Below are 22666 nucleotides of genomic sequence, written 5' to 3' on the forward strand. Positions count from 1 at the left end.
GTTTTATTTCAACATTTCAACGTTCGCCATGAAAATTAAGATTTGTCAAACTAAAATGGTCCATGTCGAAGTCTTGTTGAACTAGTTTTTCCAAAGAAGGCATTTTCTTACTCAAGTAAAACCACCTTGTGTATTAGGAAAGTCCACCGATTAATTAAAATATGAAATTGAAGTGTACACAGAATTTCCCTTACATCATATACTCCTCCGTCGTCTTCGTTTGTTCTAAAAATGTTGATAAAAACAGAGTTACTGTCTTCATCCTTCTGAATTTTCCTCGCTTTACTCTCTTTCTAAATATACATGTATCTTGCCTAGTGACAAATGAAATTATATTATTGTCTTCACTCGGTATCTTTGTCAGTTGAATTACAATATTGTCATTTGTTGCCTTAACGTACATTGTGATTATTGATTTTAAGTCATTCCTCTTATGGTCAGCATGGAAATCTTCTTAAACCATACTAGAAATGCAGGAAAATCTAACGAAGTGCAGAGCCTCGCCTCTGGTCGTGTTTAAGTTATTTTTAATTTAAGGATTGTGAAAGTTATCTTTATGTTATCATGAATTTTAACAAGTTTTACATTATACACGTAGCGACCCTCTGTATCATCGGAACTCGTTAGTTCACCATCCCAACAGAACAAAATCTCACCTTGGTTTCCTAGCAGTTTCTATCGAAGAGAAAAATAGGAAGATTATCAAGACACACAAAATTAAAGCAGATATGTGAAGATAATACTTCAAGAAAAACAAAAATAATTTACCTCTTTTGTGTAGCCATACCACATAGATGATAAAAATAAAAATGATGAGAAGAAGTACTCCGATTATGGATCCAAGTAACACATCTTTGCAAGAGCAGACACAAGTTTTAATATCTGTAAAAAATAAAAGCAATGATTAACGAGGAAATCACATTATTTTACGCCGCATTTTATTACTTTCAAAGAAAAGAATGTGAGTTATCTTTACCAATGCTAAAATATTACACAGTTCGCACAACCCCTTAGGAAAGCGAAAACTCAAACTATTTCTTTACAGGGATTCCAATGATAGTCTACAAATGTTCCCATAATCGAACCGAGTAAACATCCAATTTTGACAGAAGAGTAGGTTTTCTACGAACAGAAAATTACACCTTAGTAAGCGAAATTACAATGCACAAGAAATACAATAAAACTTACCGACTGTTTCGAGTTAAGATTGACCGACAACAACAACAATTTTAGGTAATAAAATATGCCAATGCAAACACGACTAGTTCATTTTCGACAAAGACATGGTCCATATCCCGGATGTTGACGTAAAAATGTAGGCACTCAATGGGAGCTACATAAAACTTTGCATTCTTTCACATATCCATAATCTGTATTTATGAATAGTTCAACATTTGTACGACATTCATCCCATGTAGAGCGTTGTTTTCTTGAAAAAATTTTGCTATGAAACTCTTATCCAGCAATTATTTTTTTAATGAGGCTTCGAATTAAAACATCGTAGTAAATTAAGGAAGAATTTCTGATTCCCCAGGAAGTGCAATTGATTGTCGTACCGATTGATCGATTTGATAAGTCAAAGGCAGGACTTACCAGAAATAGCTGATGGCTTTTAACCAATTACATTAGGGAGTGTGTTCATATAGCATACTGTCATAAACGGCACAGTGATGATTCATGTCACAGTTATCAAATTTGAGGCCAAATTATACTGCAATTAATTTTACAAATAATATATATCTCATTTTCATGAAAAGCCTAGTACATGTACCCGTTGGCTCTTTATTGGTACCGGTAGGTAACTCGGTAGGAATTTCATCATCAGGAATCACTCGTATTGATTCTGGATCAACAGCAAAGTCTCCAAAGCTTTTGACTCCAGGTACAGCAGCGTTGTTTAGAACTGATAGAACTTCATTAACATCAACATTTCGACTGAATTCCAGAGAAAAATAGACAGTAAGGCTACCGCACCTGGGGAAAACAACAAATCGCGGATGTATACTTCGTTCATGAGCCTGGGGCAAAGTGTAATACCGAAAAAAACTATTTGTTAAGATATAGAACTGAAAATGATAACTTTTTACGAACCGAGCGCTATGGTCGTACTGCGGAATATTGGGCTGTCGTCGTTGCAGTACGCCTCGAGAAAACGAAGTTAGTAGGTAGTCTAAAACATGGCACTCTGACAAAACTTGTTTATTTTGAATTTGCCGGCTTTCACGAAGAAAAACGGTTATGACCGTTTCCGTGTAAAGCTATCGTGCTCTTTTTACGAAATCGCTATTTTTCATCGACACATACACTAGAACTGTTGATTTCCAAAGCAAAGGGATCCAACATTGCAAATTCTTCTTCGAGGTGCCCTATTGCTTGTTATCATAATTTTTTTTACTTACTTTAGACGGTAATTGTTGAAGGGTTTCTTGAAGGTTGTTGTTACAATCTCTATTTGTGACTGTTAACTTGAGGCTAAATTTGGCGTCATTTACAACTTGAAGAAAACAAGGTAAAAATAACATAAGTTTCTAAACGTTACACTGAAAAAATGTAAAGATTGTAAAGGCCAAAAAGGCAACCACAGTTTTCTTAGGACATAAGAAATTGACGAACACGAAAAAGCCATGTCGTATAGTTTTGAGGACCACTAGAAACCACCTTTGTGAGTGGGTACCTTCATTCAATATTATTGTTATCATGCTTAAAAATTTAGAATTATAACTATTATTATTACAATCAATGCTCTTTCTCATTAATTGAATTCGAGGTCTGCACTGTGAGTTGCACACCGAGCCTTTTTTTCCGCTGGGATCTATGGCCCAAGCGCAAGCTATGTGTGGGGAACGATTTAAATTCAAACAAAGTTTTAGATTTGGTGGACCGAACAGTAAAATACGGTCCGCTAAATCGATCAATCATACAGCACGAACTAACAGAGAGCTTTGATCTTATGTACCAGCAGAGAGATATAGTAACTATAACAATGGCCTTTTTTTGCAAAACTTCGTAGGCATGGGGCTGCTCCCTAACCTTTTTTGACTTCTTTAAAAATGAAATGTCCGGTTTCTGTTCTCGATTCCCAGATAACAATGACTATTCTGACCTCAATGAAATCAAATGGGAAGGAAGAGAAGTTTAAGAAGGAGAAGAAGACAGTGGATACTTCCATGTAGCACTGCCTCAATTCTGAGAATTAAAATAATTGCCTTGTGTTACAAAACAAAATTTTGGCAGCAGACATTGCATTGTCTGTTCATCTAGAAAATATCAGACAAAAAGATAATCAAGTTTACTTACCAAGACGAAACCATTTGAAAGCTGCATTCATTTTATTTTCAACGGTGCAGAGATACCAACCAGAGCTGTAGGCTTTTACCACAAGGGTCACGTTCCTGGGATCATTGACAGATGTCCAATCGATGACACCATCTCTCATTGTCCAGGAAGTTGTTGGTGTAGGATTACCGTCTCCAAGACACAAAAAGCTGACGATATCACCACTTTTCGTGTTAAATGTTTCAATTCCTGGATTGGTAATCACTGCTGGATCTGAAATTGAAAAAAAAAATGGATCTCTTCTTTCCCTAACTATGTTTGGAATATTCCCTTTATACGAAGCGTGTGTAAAAAAAGTGCTTTGAAAGGACATGTAGTTGGCGGCTATGTTTTTTCCCATTTAAAAATCGAAATATTAGTTGGTATATTAGGTATATATAAACGTCGACTAAAAGAATTAGAGAAGATTTCGAGGACTTTTCGGCCTTACCACGTGAGATTGTTCCAAAACGGTTTTTTAAGTTTAGGGAAGATAAAAAATGAGTCACTATTTAATACCCCAGCATAAACACTTTCTACTAGCAGTCTACAGAAATAGTATAAAGCAACATCCTGTGTATATCAAATTGTTGTCTCCCTAGCCATGTTTATAGTTCACTGGTGCGGCCGCTTGCTTTCGTGTTGTTGCTGGAGTCGTCGGGGTTTTCCCGCAAGAATTTTCTTCAAGCTTTTAAATCTTCTTTCTCGAATAAATAGGCGTTTTGCACTCTTTCTCATTTAGAATTAGCTCAATAATAGTAACCAGTACGCAAAGGCTATTACGCTCGTAATTTAATCCCCGTCTTTCGTACGAACGGTTGCGTAAACTCCAAGATAATACGTTTCAGTGCTGTTGTCACAGCCGTTACTGGAAGCCCAAGACTTCCTGAGTTTAAGCCAGTTGTTTGTGCTTTTTTTGGTGTTTTTGCTAGGGATTGTTACTTTCTCCTAGCCTGTCCGCCATTTTATTTTGTTATGCTGTCGCGACTCTCCTGTCAATCAGTATAATTTCAACTCTCTAGACTCAATTTCAACTGTCTGCACTGTTTGGGACAAACTGACGTGTCCTCAATCAATGAGCATACTGAAACTTTTGCATGCATATCGGGCAATCTGAACTACCCTCAGTAGAAATCATCTGTTTCGGCTACATGTTGCGCAAAAGTTGGATGAATTCAGAGGACGCCAAAAAACCGTTACAGTACACCTAATAGAAGAATACTTACAGAAAACAGTAACGTAAACTGTAGCCGTAGCAGGTGTACCCACTCCATTACTGACTGTACATTGATACTGGATCATGTTGTCTGCTGTCCCCGGTCTGCCCACATGTACAATAGTTAGTGATGGTGACACAGAGAGAACATTGGAACTACCAATTCTTGTCCATGATATGCTCGGTTCAGGTTCACCAGATGCATTACATGTCAATAACAACTTATTGCCCTCAACAATGGTAACCTTCTCTGGTGAAACTGACACCAATGGAGCATCTGAAAGATAGAAATCACGAAAAATGATTTGACAAACAGGACTCCCTAATTCACCAACTGATAAACGATATGCATACAGTTTTTGAAATACTATGTAACACGGAAAAGTTGAGGGAAAAATATTCCTCAAGATCAAGGAAAAATCTAAAAAATTCAACACTATATCATTTTACATCTTGTTTTATTAATGAATAACTTTGAGGGGTCTAGCAAGTGCTTTAATTCAACACAAACGAAAAGCCTTTGAAGCCTTTAACTTTCTGTGTGCAATACATCGAAGACAAGAACATTTTAGAAAGAAAACCAGCCGTGAAGGTAAAATTTTATGATTTTTAATAATTAAATGCAGAACCACCGTTAGGAACGACACAATGAAACGTATCTTGCATCAAATGTTAGCTCCAAACATTAACTATGTTGGTAACATAAACTATCACCAAACAACGATGTAAAAAAAGTTAAAAGGGGCCATGTAAATAAGGGTTAGAGCTTCTTTTAATAGTCAACAAGGGACTAGATATTGAATGATTGATTAAGGAGATTTTATCTTTGTCAAAATTTAAATTTCTTGATACATGTATTTTTGTTACATATCTTTGCAATACAAAATATTTATTCCTTGACGTTTTTTCGTACTTAATGCACACTGAAGTTGCCATTTCAAGAGTATCAATGCTAGAACTGTACAACAAATATACCATTTATATACATAACACTTTTTTGAAGTAAGACATAGCTACTGCTTTTAAAATCAAACTCCTTCTCAGGACCTAAGGGAGACAAACTTGTTAGAAGGTAGGTACGATTTATCATCAGTGATGCAATACATGTTTACTCACATTGTACTTCAACACCTGTTGTATGAGTAACGCTCCCACAATCACTAGTGGCTACACATCTGTATTCCCCAGCTTCACTCCTTTTAATGGTTATAAGCTTCAAGATATTTGTGTTAACACGCTGACCATCAGGTTTGATCCAAGACACCACAAGTGAAGGCCCTTCAGATGCCAGGCATGTCAGAGTCATATTGCCCCCTTCAGTTAATGTCTGATTTTCTATTGCTTGTATAGCTGGAGGCCCTGTCGGTCAAGAACCAATTAGTAAGCACATTTTAAACCAATCTAGTGGGCCCAGTCATTAAGAGCCGATTATATACACGAGGTCTAACCTAAACCACAGTTTTACGCAATCAGTGGGCTTCAGAGGTTTGATTTTATCAAATAAATATCCTTCCACTGTTAGCTTGCGACTCTCTTGACACTGTTCACAAAGATGAGTGCTGAGATAAAAGGTCCAGCTAAATTGAGGATTGTTTAGGACGCAGTTTTTTTAAACAGCGGCTAAACTATATTTAAATAAGCGGCCATAAATGTTTTGCTATACCCCTGAATTAAAAAATATAACAAATCTCACTCGGATGTCACTCTACGACTTTATTGCAAAATGTTGCAAATCTCAACTGTAAATAAGAAATGTTAAAAAAGTCCCTCAACGTTTCTTTATCATAGAGGGTGGTCTCTTAAGTGGATTTCAAACTTTTGTCCTCGAGAAACCTTCTTTTTTTTCCCTTTTTGTTTGAAAGCAATTCGCTGCTATTATGCAAAAAATTACGTTTTCTTGACGAGAACTAGCACATAAATTTGTCACGGTTTCAAGCCGTGCACAACCTGATAACGCGCCTTGGCGTCTATCTTACCAGCTGTTTTACTGGCGGGAATTTTAATATATCAGTCATTAAAGTAGATTAGTTTAGTGACGGACATCCAGGTGATGTGCAATTGCAAAGACTAATTTTCATTTCGTAGTGACCCAAGGAAGAAATGGTGCGTCACCTGTTATTATGTGATTAGTGAATGTTAAAAAGATATGAGTCAATGGTTCCCCGTATACCTATCCAGGGCAGCTTTGCACTGGCTTTACAAAACGTACTCAGTTTTCTAGATGATTTGATAATCTTTGATAAGTACATTTAAAAGAATTGATAGCATTAAGGGAGGGGGGGGGAGGGGAGAGGACTGATTCTCTACTTAAACTCCGAGTAAAATTGCGAATATAGTCCTTTACCATTTACACTCACAGCAATCCATTCACTATGTACTGTTCCAAGGGTGTTGTTGACCACGCACTTGTGGATGAACACCCCCCTGATTGACATGCTTCTCAACCACATTCCTGAAAGGTTTTTGTCTAAAATAGCAGTGTTGTTCTCAAACAACTGGTATGATATCACTGGCGGATTAGCATCAGCTGAGCAGCTAAACTTGATGACATCATTCCTGCATACTTTGTGGTTGGCAGCAGATGTTTGAAACTGCGTAATCTCTGGTTTGACTAAGAGAGGAGCAAGTTATTGTGTCACTTATGAGTAAAAAATTTATTTACCTATTTGAAAACAGCAAATACGTGCCTCTCAACATCATAGCAATTGCGCAATAATAATTTATAAATAATTTTCAAAAACTTGTCCCCGAAGGATAAGGCCTAACTCACCATAGAGGTATTAAGCTCGTTTTCTCAGCCTATTCTATTTAAATCAGAGGCATGTTTAATACTTGGTGGAAATCTCTAACGGCTTAGTAGAGATAAGCAATTAATTACGCAAAAGATGTATATTTGAAAAGCAGAATACTCTGCGCAGCTATTTTGATATATTTTGTTGCATTCATCTTTTCACCCAAAGAATTTAGCTGTTTAAGACGCTCTTCTGTGTAACTTTTTAATGTACCTTTCCCTTTCACATATTTAAGTTATAAATAAAAAACAACGTATTGCATAAGTTTCTCGCCACTGTTAGGAAAGGTAGAATGCCAGGGGATAATTTCTTTTTTCCTATAAATTTCATTCTACAGCTCAAGTTCAAACTACTCCTGAAAGCCCTAGCCACCTTCTCAATTAGTGGAGTGCAATATGCTGATATAAAATATGCTAGAAGTCTGAGAGTTATTTACTTACACTGTACTGTAACATTGACTGTAGCTATAGCTGGTGTCCCCACTCCGTTACTGGCTGTACATTGATACTGGATCATGTTGTCTTCTGTCCCAGGTCTGCTTACATTGACTGTGACCTGTAATGCATGAGAGATCACCTCTGAACTGCCAACCTTGGTCCATGCTATCCTGGGCTTAGGTTTGCCAGATGCAGTACATGTAAAATTCAAGGTCTCTCCCAGAGCTGCAACAGATGTTTTGTTTGATATTTCCGCAGACGGGGGAACTGGAACATGAGTAGAACTAGTCAGAGAATTCACGGATAGTGGTGAGAGTAACAGAGAATATCAGTGCTATTTCAAAGGTGATTAAGTTTTTTGTTGTATTTTGTTATGATATAGACACTATTGTTCTGCCGAGAACCAAAGCAAGTGTAGAATTATTATGGCTACTACCGGTTTATCCCAGAATTGATCATGTGGCATATTCTCCATAAGGAATAGCAATATCAAGCAACAATGTTCGGCCTTTTCAACCTTTTTTCAGGCCTTTTCAACCTTTGCCAAATAAACTTGGTCTTTTTTTGGATAAATGTCACTTCAAGATATGTTGTGGTACGCAAGGAAAATGTAGTTAACTTTTTTGAACAACTTAATAAAAGAGCCTGATCGAAACATGGCAAGAAACAGATCTGAAAACTAAATGTTTGATGCAAAGCACTCTTCGCCAACTCGTGGTAGAAAGAGGTCGAAAATAACCAATTTCAATGATAGGCCACAATCTGTTGCCGTGTTTTCGCTATTTAAAACCCAATTAGAAGTATTTAGAAGTAACCCACGCGTTGACCAATTCTATAATCAAGGAATTGGGTATTTTTAAATCAGTTAAATGAGAGCTCGAGGATATGAATTTTGGGTCTTAGAACAATATCTCGCGAACTAAAGTACAATTGTTCTCACAAACACGAAACTTGAATCTTAGGTTTTCCCTCAGAACTAGGAAATGAAACTTTTCATTTTCTTACAACAAAATTCACTTTGCGTTTATTTTCAAATGAATAAACACATCAACAGAAAAGGGTGGAAGCTTAACTCATGTTGAAGGTCATAACGAAGGACTAAATTTTTTACCTTCCTTGCTGCTTGATAAAACGTGTTTCCTATATTATAAATACAAAATCCATAGCACCGACACATGTTTTCCTAAACACGCCCTTTGTGATGGAATCAATTCGGAGTAACAATCATAAATACTCTTTCAGCAATCAGTGATCATTAAAATTACTTACCAAGAGTTATTATTGTAATCGCCCTAAAAAGATATCAAGTGGCTAGTGGTTACAACTGGTTACAACCACTTGATGAATTATATAGTTAAGCTTCCCAAATTAAGACGAACTGAATACAAAACACTTTAGACCAAAGACAGAGCACAGAGTATATTCATGTCTGGATTTCCTATAATAATAAGAATTAATTATAATCATACTAGATAGTCCAACTTACTCTCAAGACACATGTTAGTTCCTGTAAATTAAAGATACAAGGTCACTCACCAACAACAACAAAATTGAGAGTATCATTGCTTCCCGTGCCAAATACGTTTAATGGAACACACGTGTACACTCCATCGCCTTCAACAGTGATGTTAAACACTCCAGAGCTGCTGTTGCCAATATAAGTCTCATTTAAATACAGGTGATATACAGCGGGTGGGTTTGCATTTGTGACACAGAGAAGTGTCAAGCTGCTGTTCAAAAGTACTGTGGTGTTTTTTGGATTGCTCTCAATGGTAAGATTTGTCATCTTTGGAGCGGCTATAAAGTAAAAGACAGGAGGAATTCATGATGGCAACCCAGTGTAGATGTGATTATACGAAATGGAAAATTATTATTGGTTAATTAACTTTCAGAGCATTCCTGTAACCACTATTTTAACAAGTAAATGACATTTTAGCCTTAGACCATGCATAGGCAAATTAACACAAAAAACGTGAAGCAGGCCTTGCTTGCTGGGTGAAAACAAGATCAAGTCCAGGTAATATGAATCATTAGGAATTTGCGAAAAACCCTGCGATGATTCGTCCTGAGCATTTGGATAAAGTACTCTTTCAGTTTCAGTTAATGTAAAGTTTAAAGCACTCTTACTTGTAAAGAAAGTATAAAAGTAATATAAATGGCCCTGTCTAGAAATTTGACAACATTTGATACCGGCACATTCATTCACCGGCTAATAGCAGCCAATCATTTGAGAAAGATTTGCCAGTTCATCTAACTTTAAAGCAATTCAAAACGAATTTAAAGGGCTTTTGTCTACAAATGCAGAAAATTGCAAACTATAGCCAAAATGAGTGATTTAAACTTCAACTTTATTCTTCATGCCCACGGCCTGTTGAGATGAGATTGATATCCTCGAAGATGTGTCTCATAAGGTTGTCATTCACTTCGGATTCTGTTATCTTGCTTGGAATACTGAGTAGGGAAAATGGGTGATAATTTCCTCGCTCTGTTTTGTCATATTTTTTGTAAACTGGGCGTGAGCCATGCTATCTTCCGAGGAGATAAAATAGTTTTTAGTTTCGCAGCTACACGAACATAGCCTCGTCAAGGCCGAAACAATAGCATTGCCCATGAGTCTCAACAGCTTCGATGCAGTGATGTCAGGCACTGAGGACTTGTTGGTATTTAGCACGTTAATTTTGGCTTGAACTGATCGCAGCGAAATTGTGAACCCCTTAAGCAGCGGGGTTCAGTCACAATGTCTAAATTGGAGGCTCGAGACTGGTTTTCATTAGTACTACTTTAAAAACCCCTCATCTTCTGCAAGATGTACCGTAAACCGATGGAGTAGCGCGCTTTATTATCCAACTGCATTGAGAGGAGTGCTACTAAAGCGCGAAGAAAGATTTGCCAATTCATCTTTCAACAAAAGGTTTTTGTTTATGGATATTACAGTATTTAATACCATTTTGCAACAGAAAAAATAAAACAAAGAAAACAAAGTTTCGATTCCAACGACCTTTCTTTTTTCTTCTTAGGATGAAGTGATATTAATTATGGATCAACCATTCTGGTCTTGACTACTAAAAGCCTATCATGAAATCGATGATATAAGTTTTAGTTCATTCAAGTGGTTCTTTACTTACACAGAATGTCTAGATCCACCAAAACACTTGTACTCCTTCCATTGTTCGCGGTGACATGGTATGTTCCACCGTCGGAGATGCGTGCATTCACTATCACCAAAGTTGAATTTTTAGAAATAATATTCCCAGATTGTGACTCCTTGGTCCAAGTAATGTTTGGCTTTGGGTCACCAGTGACAATGCATGGAATGATGGCTTGTTCTCCTTGTGTGACTCTTATTGTCTTTGGACACTGAAGTGTTGGTTGCACTGCCATAATAATAAGATACAAACGATTGGTACGTAAGATGATTATTTTCATTCATTATTATGAACAATATAGATGTAAATGAGAACTGGTACATCGGGAGAAATAACCACACAGATCCTTACAAAGTGAACTATACAACAATGTACGCATGCATTTTCTACACTTTATCTGAGACAAAGGATATCAAAGTTCAACTTATCTAAAGTTCAAATAAGGTATGTTACTAAACTACATACCGTCCTCATAACGCTACTTGACTTAAAAAAGGAATGAATAAAGCCAGGAACTTTATAGGTGATAGATTTGAAAGGTCGTGAAACAATCTTGACGAGCGCTTTACACATACGCTGACCGAAGTCCACGAAGAGCCAAAAAAGACCCTGAGACTACTCAGCATAAACTACATTACATTGAGCGTGAACATGGTTAGGGAATGTCAATTCACTCAAAGGTTAAATTTGCGAATAAAGAGTCGACTCCAAAACAGAACTAAAACATGCAAAAAGAAATGTCCGCAATATTACTCATCAGGACTATGTTAATTGAAAATATGATGGACTAGTGACTTTTAACCAGAAATCAAATTCAACGTCGAAAAGTATAAAAAGTTTCTCCCCTCTTCGGAGAGGAAACTCTCCAAAGAATTCACATATGAGAGATGTAATTTCAATATGCAATTTTCAGAGCTTTATTCATAACCCTCATAGATTTTGTTCGTCTTAGTCAACAATCATAGTGTGGTACGAGTATAAACAGTACAGTTTTCTATTAAAAAGATCACACTTGCTTTACGTTGAAGTCAAAAGTCAATACAACAGAATTTTGTTCGTATCTTGCTCACAAGAATATGGGGTTGGCAGCCACGCTGTCGTGTGTTCTCTTTTTCCTCGTTTATATTTCCTCATTTTGCATTCAAGAACGTCGTAATTATGACATAACTCGCATATATAGCATGCTGTCCTGTGCTGCTTGCATTAGTAACGATACACTACCACTAGGAAAAGTTTATTCCTAGTAATTTCAAAATCTCTCCTCTTTTTAAGTCTATCCATACTACAGGGAGCAGTAAAGTCGTGTTTGGACATAATTTCCGCAAAAAATTGCCCAACCACGTGGGTTTAATGCTAAGACATGCGCATAAATGTTTTGGCCCGACTCAGACTCATTTTAGCCCAGGCCGCCAGGCGAGGGTTAAAAATGAACTCTGAGAAGGGCCCAAAACATATTCATGCCCAGGAAAATAAACTCAAATACTATTATTATCACTTTGGAGGGCATTGAAGAAACAAAAACTGAAAAAAGAAAAACACTATACAAAGCGGTCTAAACAATTACGCGAGCGTCTACAAGTTAAATGGCTTTTAAATTTCTCTAATGAAAATATACCATCAAGCGAAGCTAGCAAGAAGTACGATGAATAGCAGCTCGAAAAGCTGTTAAGGCTCTTGGTTTGAGATATGTTTTCTGCTGATTTTTCACCTTGGCATAAAATCTTCGCATAATTTTCTTCAGTTCAGCAGGGCTTACAGTGTAAAGATCACAGTTTTTCTTTCGCTCCTCTAGCTATAGAGTAAACTTCTTCAAACCCTAAAAGGTCTCTTTAGTCAACTACAGAAAAACTCACCTGTATTTTTAGGTTAATTACCTTTTTCTTAAAATGAGGAAATCATCCTTAATCATCGAGGGGCAAAGAGAGAACTTGTACATATGGCTGTCATGGAGAGGACTTACATGTGCCTTCCGAGCAATGATATCAAATAAAGATAGATTACCATCCCTTCACGGTTATCTTACCTCTAACTTCCAGGCTAAAGTTTCGTGAAATACGACGATTGCCCAAAGTCAGAAAGCCCACTGTGAATTTGTAAACACCTTCATCTTCCTTAGCAACCTCATTGATTATCAATGTGGCCTTCTCTGATCTGCTTATGGTGATGTGTGGTGCGAAGTCTTCAACATATCCCACTGACTGACCAGTAATAAAGTTTTTCGATGCAACAAACTCACGATGTGACTCGTTACCTCGATCCCATGCTCTGTTAATGACAATGTTTGCAGCATTCTGTTCTTCTGTAGTCAGACTGTAATCCCACTTTAAAGCAACTGTTGAACCATTCCAAACACGAGTCACCGGGTCAGGATACTTGGTCCATGTTAAACAATCTCTCAAACGGAATAAAAGCCTAAATTTAGTCGTGCTTCACCAATTACAAAGATCATTTTCTTCATAAATAAAGATGAAAAACCTCGATCTACTTTGAGCTTGATTTAATAATTCTTAGTATATATAGAAGTCATTTGACAAGCTGACTTTGTTCGACGAACTTTCACTTTAGATATACATGTACAGCATGTTAGTGTCACGCCATTTGTCTCATTTTCTGTGCGTGCATTCATTGAAAATACAACTGCAATACGGCTCTTTTCACGATGCTTTGCGTCTCATTAATGCTCAATATTGCATAGTGCTGGCTGCACTGCAATAATTTTAATATGGCAGCCTGCTTGCGGCAGTGTTTTTAATATTGCAACGGGCTCGCTATAAACTGCTTTGTTATTACCTTGTTACTTTTTTGCTAGGTAATTTGTGGAAATTCTTGGATGCCATCATATATTGTACTTCACTGAGATTCAGTTCAGTCTAAGTTTCTAGGGAAAACGGAGGCAGTCCTTTTATCAGGAGGAAAATTATTAGGGGTAATCTTAAACGAGCTAAAAATTCTCAATATTGCAGAGCGGTGGCTGCACTGCAATAATTTTAATGTCGCAGCCTGCTGGTGGCAATGTTTTCAATCATGCAACGGGCTCGCCACAAAGTGCTTTGTTATTACCTTGTTACTTTTTCGCTGAGTAATTTGTGGAAATTCTTGGATGCTATTATGTATTCTACATCTGAACTCTGAACATAAATCACATGAAGTGCAATTCAGGGAGACGTACAAATGCAAATATTTTTAAAGACTAATTAGTGCATACGTTACAGAGACAAAGTTTCTTACTTTCTTGAAATATTAATCTTAGTACTAATAGTACTAATTACAACTCGCTGATTATGATTTACGTTCTTTGCCTATTTTCAATAACTTGCGTCTAATACCCAACTTTTTTCAAACTTCTTATAATCAAATGACGTGATTGGTTTTCTGAATCTTTGGAACTCTGAAGATGGAAAAATAAAAGGGAGCCTTTTCTTAGTCGTTTAAAAATGAGAGGAACGACTTCTAGCTTTACGTTATGAAAATTGCAGAGTCGTCTTCAGAAGAATCTTCCATGCAGCTTCAAAATAGGAATGTGTAAGCCAAGGAATGCCTTCCAACAAACAACTCAAAATGACCAAATACATTGCGTTATATACTATGCAAATGCAATTTCGTCATTTACATGAAATTCATTAACACAATTCTTACGTGCAGGTAAAATGAGAAAATTCTCTGGGAAGGTAGGAAAAGATACATCTTCTTAACAAGGTGTTAACAATGATTAGATAGGGCAATGAAAAAGGATTTCGCAATTTGTATCACTACACTACAATATATGCTAATTTTTTCTTGGTGTACCAAAAAGGTCAGTGGGGGAGCGACTGAAATCGTTGATGTAAAGAAGAAAGAGAACAAGAGGATTTTATGAAGGTCATCGACTTTAATAAATAATTACTTCGGCTCACATTATTAATAGATAAAATGCTGACCTCAGTACTTATCTATTAAATCGCACCAAGGGCCGACATTTCCCCACTCTTGGACTGAGCGTTGTCCCGAAGAGTCCCATGAAACGTGAAGAGTATTTTTGCTCTTCCACAGATGTAACGAGTCCGGCTATTCAGTCATCGTTTTTGAGTGCGTGGAAAGCGTGGTGAAAACGATGTACAATTTAATCGCCCCTCACAAGAGAAGAGAAATGAAAATTTCAAACTTTTTCACACACTCATGTCGAAGAGTTTGCCTCAACAGAAATAGTAGAGATAGCAATATGCCTGTTCATAAAGGTTTTGGCAGGCGTTATCATAAAGCTCAAGAGTATTGTTCAATTTATATTGATCATGAATTGAAGGTTTGTTTTCCGAATTGTTTACGCTTACGGCTTTCAAAAGTTTAAAGCAAAATTAGCGGATAAGGAGACCAGAGCGAAAGATTAAGTACAGAGCTAGCCTTGGAAGTGAAACAAGTTAAGATCAATCTTCTTAGGACTCTAACCTGTCAGCGCCTAAGTGTAACACTAACAGATATGAATGCTTTCAATACGACGCAGAAACTAAATTGATTTTAAATTGAGTCATGGATCTCAAGTAATATTTGTCTCTTAATAAGATATTTAGGTGACAGCAATCAATACATTCTTTAGAGAGAATTAGTTAATGTAACTGTTATTGTGTATCACACATTTTCTTCCAGCCGATGTTCGCTTGTTTACTTTGCATCGTGCTTATTTCGCTCAGAATTACAATTTTTTAAAGGAACAGTGTCACTGTGACTCATGCGCTGTGACGTGCACCTGGGTGTCAAGGCATTGGAGAGATCTGCTTTAAAACTCGCTATGTAATTCTAGGTAGTCTTTGAAGGCTGACAGTAAGGACAATGGTAGCGAGACTGTTCGCATTCATTTCCATTTCACGTGAAGAGGAAGATTTGTGAAAAATTCGTAAAGGAAGCTACGCAGAGAACATAAAAGTACAAACCAAACAACCGCCATCTTGGAAAATGTGAGTTCTGTTACAATGTGCTGAGCCTGATAATTTAAGCAATTTGTTCTGAATTTTTTACATAAGTTATCTGAACGGTTTTTGAGATTCATGCTGTTAGTATGAGTGGATATAATTCTAAAATAAAATCTTCAACGCGCACAACATATTGTTGTTTAGTGTTTGTGTGATTAATTTGTGGTGAAATACAAGATGTTTGAAGCTCAACTCCTGAGACACAATGTACAACGAAAATTAAATACCTTGGCTTTTAACCACAACAGAAAGTTAACTTTAATCAGCTACTAGCCCATTATTATCATCCATCTGCTCAAAGTAGAGTACAAATAACGCGCGAATAGGTACAAATATCCTGCAATATTGTAAGGTTATTTGGACAGTTGGTTATTTTGTACTATAAAACAAAAAACCTGTTTAACCAGTCGGCTGCGCGCGCTACGCTTCTCTATTCGCTTTCCTTTTCCCGCCCTCTTAGAAATGGACAGAAAGACTTAGCAGAAAAATAAGCACTCATAAAAATACTCAGCGATACTACTGCACACTAAAACGTCTGATAAGATGTATATATTAGCAGATCAGATTATCGAGCAAGCATTCTGCAATAAGCATTCAGGTATAATATTGATAGCCACCTCTGCTGGCATGACCATACTGATTATGTTTGAGATAGACTTTAAAAAAGCATTAATATAATGGCAAAGGTCAGTAAAGTGTTTTCTTTGTGCTCAAATCTTAATTAGTATCCACTTATCTAGCATACTTTATGTATGGTTGTCTTGTGTGCGTGAATAATTACGAAAATCCGTCATTTCATCTTCTCACTTTAAAAAAAAACGGCAGTCAGAATAATTAAAAATTCTCCTTTACGAGATCACATTACACTTCATTATATTGACTTTGGTTTTTTAAAATTTCGTGCCTCTCTCCATTCCTTCTTTGTTTTATATTTTTTTTTCTTGCACGTATTTTTTCTAATGAGCTTCTATACTTGTAGGTGCTAGAAAGCTATTTTAAGATGACAGAGAGAAATACAAAAAAAAAAATGTGCAATTTCATTTGAACGCACTATTTCATTTGTAAAATATGGCTGTCATGGGGAAAATTTCTTTTGTGTGCCAGAATTAATACTTTTAAGACCAATCAGTTCGAAATCCAAGACAAATATTTCTTTGACTCGATGTGGTTTATGCGCATGCCCACCGCGACTCTGCCTCTTTAAAATTAATTCATGCGAAAGCATACAAACCATAACGGAGTCGATGCGTTAAGCAACCTCAATTTCAATGGATGGTAAACTTTGGAAGGTGCCCACTTATCTCTGAGTACTAACAATTGATGAAGAAAATTCCCTGGGTGTCAATTGGTATTTAAGGGGAATTCACGATCAATGGTTTTTGTTATACGAATAGAATTTCTGTAGTAGTACCAAGGTTCACCAATGCCTTAAACCATATACGCTTAACATATGATATGAACAAGAACAGCAAAGTTTGACATTTTAAAGATAGTCTGTATAATGAGCCAAAGAAGACAATTTGGTAATGTTCTACTTTCGGTCAAAAGTGAAAGATAAAATAACAAGACTTGAAGCCGTACGTAATTAAATGCCATAAACAAAGGTTTCATTACAGCTGCGAGATTTCAGTCACGCAGGTGCGACGACCACGTTATATATGGCTATTTTACGATGAATGGACGAGCTTTGATTGTAAGTATCAATTCCCAGACTTCCAAACCGACTTCGATGTTTTGTATAGTCTAACAACGAGTCAACTGACCATATTACAGCTAAATCATCCGTCACTTCCGCAACAAAGCGGAGAGTGCATTGCTTGCGTCTACAAACAATGCATTGTGAGACTGCGTCCGCAGCCTTCTTTCGATAACAAGGCTGCACGTCATCACAAACCCCTTCGTCATGTCTCTCATTTAGAGTGAAAAAATTCAAGCGACTTACCTACAACAACAGTTACAAAAGCAACGACAAAGTAACTCGAAAATCTGAAGACCATCTTCTGGATGTACGCAGGACTGATACCGTTGCGTGACATTGAAAATTAAGGATACGCATCGCCTGTTTTGACCATTCAGCTTACGGCTACAAGAGAGAAACAGACACTGACAGTGACAAGCAAGGATATCAAGGATAATGACATTAGAGAGAAGACAACGTTTACAGCTTGAGGAGAGGAGACTGATATCAAAATGCGATCGAACCATACAACATCGCTCGCGTAAAGTTTTATGTTAGGACCGGGTAGGGGGGAATGGACCGGAAAAAAAAAGAGAATAAAGTAACCTAAATTGATGAATTGGTGAATAAATAAATAGATACAGAAAGAAAGAAACAAAGAAAATGAAAATTTCATTGTTCCTAAATAATAAAAGTTATGAACAAGGTAGACGCGTAAGTGATTTACTACACAAACTTTGATAAGCAATGCCTTGTTTTTTATCCAAGTTCAGGCTCGGTTACGAATCCTGAAATCTGAGCACGATTGGTTCATGGCGCGGTCGAGATTATCATTATTATAACCATAATTATTACAATCATAAATTATTATAAACTGCATGCACCACATATAACAGCTGAGTTTTATGCGACATGTGTGAGAAAATATTTAATTATTTTTAATATTTAATACTTCAACGTAATTTTTTTGCAATTTCTTGAAAAACTAAAGGGGAAAGATTCCCAAAATTTACTGCACAAGACAATTTTGCTTAAAATCATAATGGCGGATACTTTCTTCCTTTTATTTACAGCTAAACCTGCTACAACAACCTGCGTCACAAATCTATCAGTTGATGGCGTCTTTGAAGTGAACGGGAAGACGTGTCCTGTCCAAAGTGGAGATCAATTCTGTGGATTCATACATAATGACAGTTCAGCTGATTAATGTGAAATCTTCACTTGGTGTGGAGTATTCTACGACGTTGCAGATAAGAGAAATTTTGACGTAGCTTACTTCAGGTTTGTTTTCTATTCGAAGACATATATAGGAGCTAAAAACTGTGCAACAAAAACAGGATCTAGCAGAAGATAAGAAAAAGAGAAGATAAAAAAAGCACTATTTGAGATGATATAATGAAATGATAGCATTTTCCGTTCTTTACCGCAATAGAGAGACAAACCAGATTTATGTTGATGTAAAGTTCTTTACTATTTTTTTGATGTATGTGCATGATTTGGACATGTATATTGAACTCTGTTTCAGTTATAATTTATTGCATTCAGGAGTATCCATGAAGAACAAAAGTTAATCGAAGGCTGATGGCGAGAACGTGCCTTATAAAATCTTACAGGTTTGAAAAAATTTGCCAATTGCCTTGACAACGCAGACTGCAAGGGGACGCAAATTGCTGCGGGTAAAGAAACAGCAATCTCCTTTCTCCCCATTCCCAGTCTCTTGCCATGCGCGTCATGTAGATGATTGGGAAGGAGTCATAAAACAGTCTGAAACTACATCGTCGGTATTCACGTGAACTGAATATGAGCTGCTGTTAAAGGAAGTTCGACATGAAAGCTGTTCTTGGGGTTGCTCTCTTCAAAACAATCTACAACTAAAAACTATTCGTGGTCGCTCACTTTGTCCCGCGCTTAAGTCATTGTGCCCTTGAATAATTTTTCTTTCTTTTTTTAAATTTTCGTCGTGAATTCTTCAGTAGGTTTTGGGTTTGCGGCACTCAGCAGAGATGTGGTTAACCTCTGTATTTCTTCCACAGGCCTTATGTAAATGAAAGGAGGCTGGAGATGAGAGCAAGCTCTTGTCCTACTAGCGCTACAAGAGGTTCAGTCTGGTTAACTGTTCGTGTTATGTTCAATTCAAATGAGACTGCCGATATCTATTTCCAAAACGACCTTGTGACGCAAGTGACGCCGTAATTTGACATAGATGGAACACCATGTAGGTGATGCACCAGGTATTGGAAGCATGTGATATATGAAAAGTAAACGAGTGACTAGTAACAAGTGCTGTACTTGGTGATTCATCACAAGTAATGTAAGATTAACAATGTTAGTAATACAATCAACCTTCTTTGTTACTACATTTAGAACTCTAAGCATTGTAAGTGCTGCTCCGTATTTTTGGTATCATAATGAAAAAACAACAAATTTGAGAGAAGATTTTTCTCAGTGGTTGAAACAGGCGGGTCACCCCACCTATCATGTAAACGTGATCAAGATAAAATAAGAGATTATATGGACTGGTGGGTTACCCCACATTGGGGTCCCCTACATTTATGTAAAAAGGCCCTTAATTTGTTCTCATTACCAGCTAAGAACCCTTCCATCTCAGCCGCTTGTTAAATTGTAGACAAAGGTTCTTGGTGTTCCAGTTGACCATCATCTCTCTTGGGGTAGCCATATTCAAAAGGTGGCGGTCCAGAAAGTCAGTTCAGGAATAAGATCGGAGCCGTAAATTGGGCTCGAGATTTTGTAGTTAATATCGATAATATATTAATCCAATCAAATCTCAATAACTGCAGTGAGGTTGGAAAAGATCACTTGATAGGCTACAAAAGTTGCAAACTAGGTCTACCATACTTAAAATGTTCAACGATACTCATCTGTCGGAGGCTGGGAAACTTTTAAGCAAAGTTCATGTTGCACGGATCCCTAACAATTTAATTGACTTTTACTACTTTCTTTTCCAAAGTGCAGATCAACATTGGGGACACATACACAATAACACTTTAAATGATGAATGTGGCATCGATCCAAGGAGCACATACAGGACATCTTGAAGTACTGTACAACGCTATCGACAAATGAGGACAATTTTGACTTTATTTCTGTTTTTTTTTACTTGTGCAGATGCATGTGAAAGAATACTTAGTCAAGGAGGAATCGAGTCTTTGAGATTCGAGTCTTATTCTCTAATGAGCCATATTCATTCTAGCATTCTGTTTACGTATCTGACACTTTCGACGTTGCTTATCCTTTCCGCATACCGGCCGCTTGTCAAAGACAGCAAAGACATAAAAAGCAGCAGCAAAGACATAAAAAATGCCATAATATTATTATTTATTTATTTATTTATTTTTTAACATTTTTTTTATTCTCACTTAAAGCACAAATACTAGAATAATACAAACAAATACAAAGTTAATTACACTAACGCTTACGCTACTCACTTACGCTAATTACGAAATACTGCGTTACATTACATTCACAGTCGGCTAGATTTAATTTATGTTGTGGTTATATAATAATATAAACCTAATTTGTACAAATACTTCTACATCAAATTTTTTTTTTGGTAGAACTGTTAATACCCGATACTCATCTATTGAGTTACAATAACATGTTTTCCCATTTTTTATAATGAATAGATTCTTTTTTATTCTTTTTTGCAATCAAAAATTCAAATTTCCGAGTTTCAGATGTTTTAGCCTTCAGTAAGGATACAGACGGCTTGATATTTTTACAACGACATGAATAAATGGTATATTTTCCAAGAATGATTATGTGATTTAACAAACAATTCCCAGGGATATTATCGGAAATACCAAAGAGGATTGTTACCTCATCAAGCTTATCAATTTTCATATTGTAAGTATTTAACCAAGAAATAACCGAAAGCCAAAAGTTTTTAGTGTAGGTACAGCTGATTAGAAGATGCTCAAGAGTTTCTTCGTGATCTCCACAAAAGGTACACATCGGAGAAGGAACCAAATTCATTTTATATAGGATTTTATTGGTGTAGAGAATACGATTTAAGATTTTGTATTGAAAGGCTCTCGTTCTGGTGTCAAGAGTGACTCGACCCGGCAATAGATAAATATTTTTCCAGTCTATATTACCTGAAATATTATATACGGAATTGAACTTAGATTGGGCAGTCGGAGAAATCTGGATTCGTTTGACCAGGGTGGAATAGATTGATTTTGAAGTCATTCTAGTTATATCTTGAACATCGTCTGAAACAGTTTTGTCAATTCGGTTGTTATTATTCTCTCCAACGTTAAGGAGCTGTTTCCAGTTAGGCGGAATGGCGGAAAAAATGCCTTGTAGGAGTAAGTAATCTGACAAGGAGAGATTTTTCTCTCTAAAAGCGTCCCACCTTTTTAATTTTGAGTCATTTGATATAATATCTCCAAGTTTCACAAAACCTGCTTCTTTTATTCTCTTGTTGTATATTGATTTCTTGTTAATCAAGAGGTTCTGGTTCTTCCAGATAGTCACATTTAAAACGTCCTGTTTTGTAGCTATTATATCGTGATTGCCATTAAAGTCAGACAAAACTTCAAGACATTCTTTATAAAAAGAAGGTAGTTTACAGGGTAGGCGCGATGGATTGAAATTGCACTGAAGCAGAAAACTGGTTCCTACATTCTTAAGATAATGAGACAAGAAAACTTTCCACGGACTACTATTATCATTCTTTGAGTTTTAATTAAAGATTCAGGGTGAGGCATTTTGAGGCCACCGTCTTCGTATTCACTAATTAAGGCTAGTCTTTTGACTTTGTCTTTGCCTCTCCACACGAAATTGAATATCACAGAATTTATGCTTTTAATTATATCCTTATCAAAAGAGATAAAGGAGGCCCGATACATAAACTTAGGCATAGCAAATGTTTTGACTAATTGAATTTTACCAATTAATGTTAAGTTTCTCCATTGCCAGCAACTTAAGGACTTTCTTATTGACTTTAAAGTAAGGTCAAAGTTAAGCTCTCTGCTTTTACGCTGATCATAAGTGAAAAATATACCTAGTATTTTAATTGGCTCATTCACCTTATTAATATCGAGAGCTTCGTGATTTCGATAGGAACTTCCTAACCAGTAGGCTTCTTTTTTGTCCTTATTTAGTTTAAGCCCTGAA

General features: G+C 36.6%; 2 protein-coding genes and 1 long non-coding RNA gene across 5 annotated transcripts in view; 1 reads left to right on the top strand and 2 right to left on the bottom strand.

Moving 5' to 3' along the window:
- LOC131784023 (proto-oncogene tyrosine-protein kinase receptor Ret) overlaps nucleotides 1-1905 on the bottom strand; it is a 7870-nt gene extending 5965 nt beyond the window's left edge. The window contains exons 1-4 of one of the 3 annotated variants that reach the window (XM_066168541.1): nucleotides 1772-1905; nucleotides 769-882; nucleotides 657-675; nucleotides 195-225 (exon numbers count right to left, since the gene is read on the bottom strand). The gene's annotated coding sequence lies outside the window, so the exon portion shown is untranslated. Of the gene's footprint in view, nucleotides 1-194; nucleotides 883-1771 lie in introns of those variants that run through there. The other 2 variants (XM_066168539.1, XR_010717930.1) reach the window with 2 other exon arrangements.
- On the bottom strand, nucleotides 1855-18030 carry LOC131784016 (matrix-remodeling-associated protein 5). Its single transcript, XM_066168538.1, has 11 exons — nucleotides 17792-18030; nucleotides 12930-13298; nucleotides 10886-11134; nucleotides 9297-9557; nucleotides 7764-8027; nucleotides 6876-7142; nucleotides 5648-5890; nucleotides 4542-4808; nucleotides 3298-3549; nucleotides 2400-2494; nucleotides 1855-1974 (listed from the first exon to the last, which is right to left on the bottom strand). The coding sequence occupies exons 1-11, from the start codon at nucleotides 17883-17885 to the stop codon at nucleotides 1966-1968; spliced, it is 2370 nt and encodes a 789-aa protein (XP_066024635.1). The 5' UTR covers nucleotides 17886-18030; the 3' UTR covers nucleotides 1855-1965.
- Nucleotides 18031-18085: 55 nt separating this feature from the next.
- On the top strand, nucleotides 18086-21911 carry LOC136281722 (uncharacterized). The gene is made up of 3 exons (XR_010717931.1): nucleotides 18086-18808; nucleotides 19561-19758; nucleotides 20496-21911. It is a non-coding gene; the product is annotated as an uncharacterized lncRNA (long non-coding RNA).
- The last annotated feature ends 755 nt before the right edge of the window (nucleotides 21912-22666 follow it).

This window comes from Pocillopora verrucosa, chromosome 6, assembly GCF_036669915.1.
Source record: "Pocillopora verrucosa isolate sample1 chromosome 6, ASM3666991v2, whole genome shotgun sequence".
Lineage (NCBI taxonomy): Eukaryota > Metazoa > Cnidaria > Anthozoa > Scleractinia > Pocilloporidae > Pocillopora > Pocillopora verrucosa.

Coding starts and splice junctions, on each gene's coding strand:
- LOC131784016 (XM_066168538.1), bottom strand. CDS start 17,885: ATGTCACGCAACGGTATCAGTCCTGCGTACATCCAGAAGATGGTCTTC. Junction 11,135..12,929: donor CTTTAGCCTGGAAGTTAGAG/GTAAGATAACCG, acceptor TTATTATGGCAG/TGCAACCAACACTTCAGTGT. Junction 4,809..5,647: donor AACAGGTGTTGAAGTACAAT/GTGAGTAAACAT, acceptor TCTATCTTTCAG/ATGCTCCATTGGTGTCAGTT.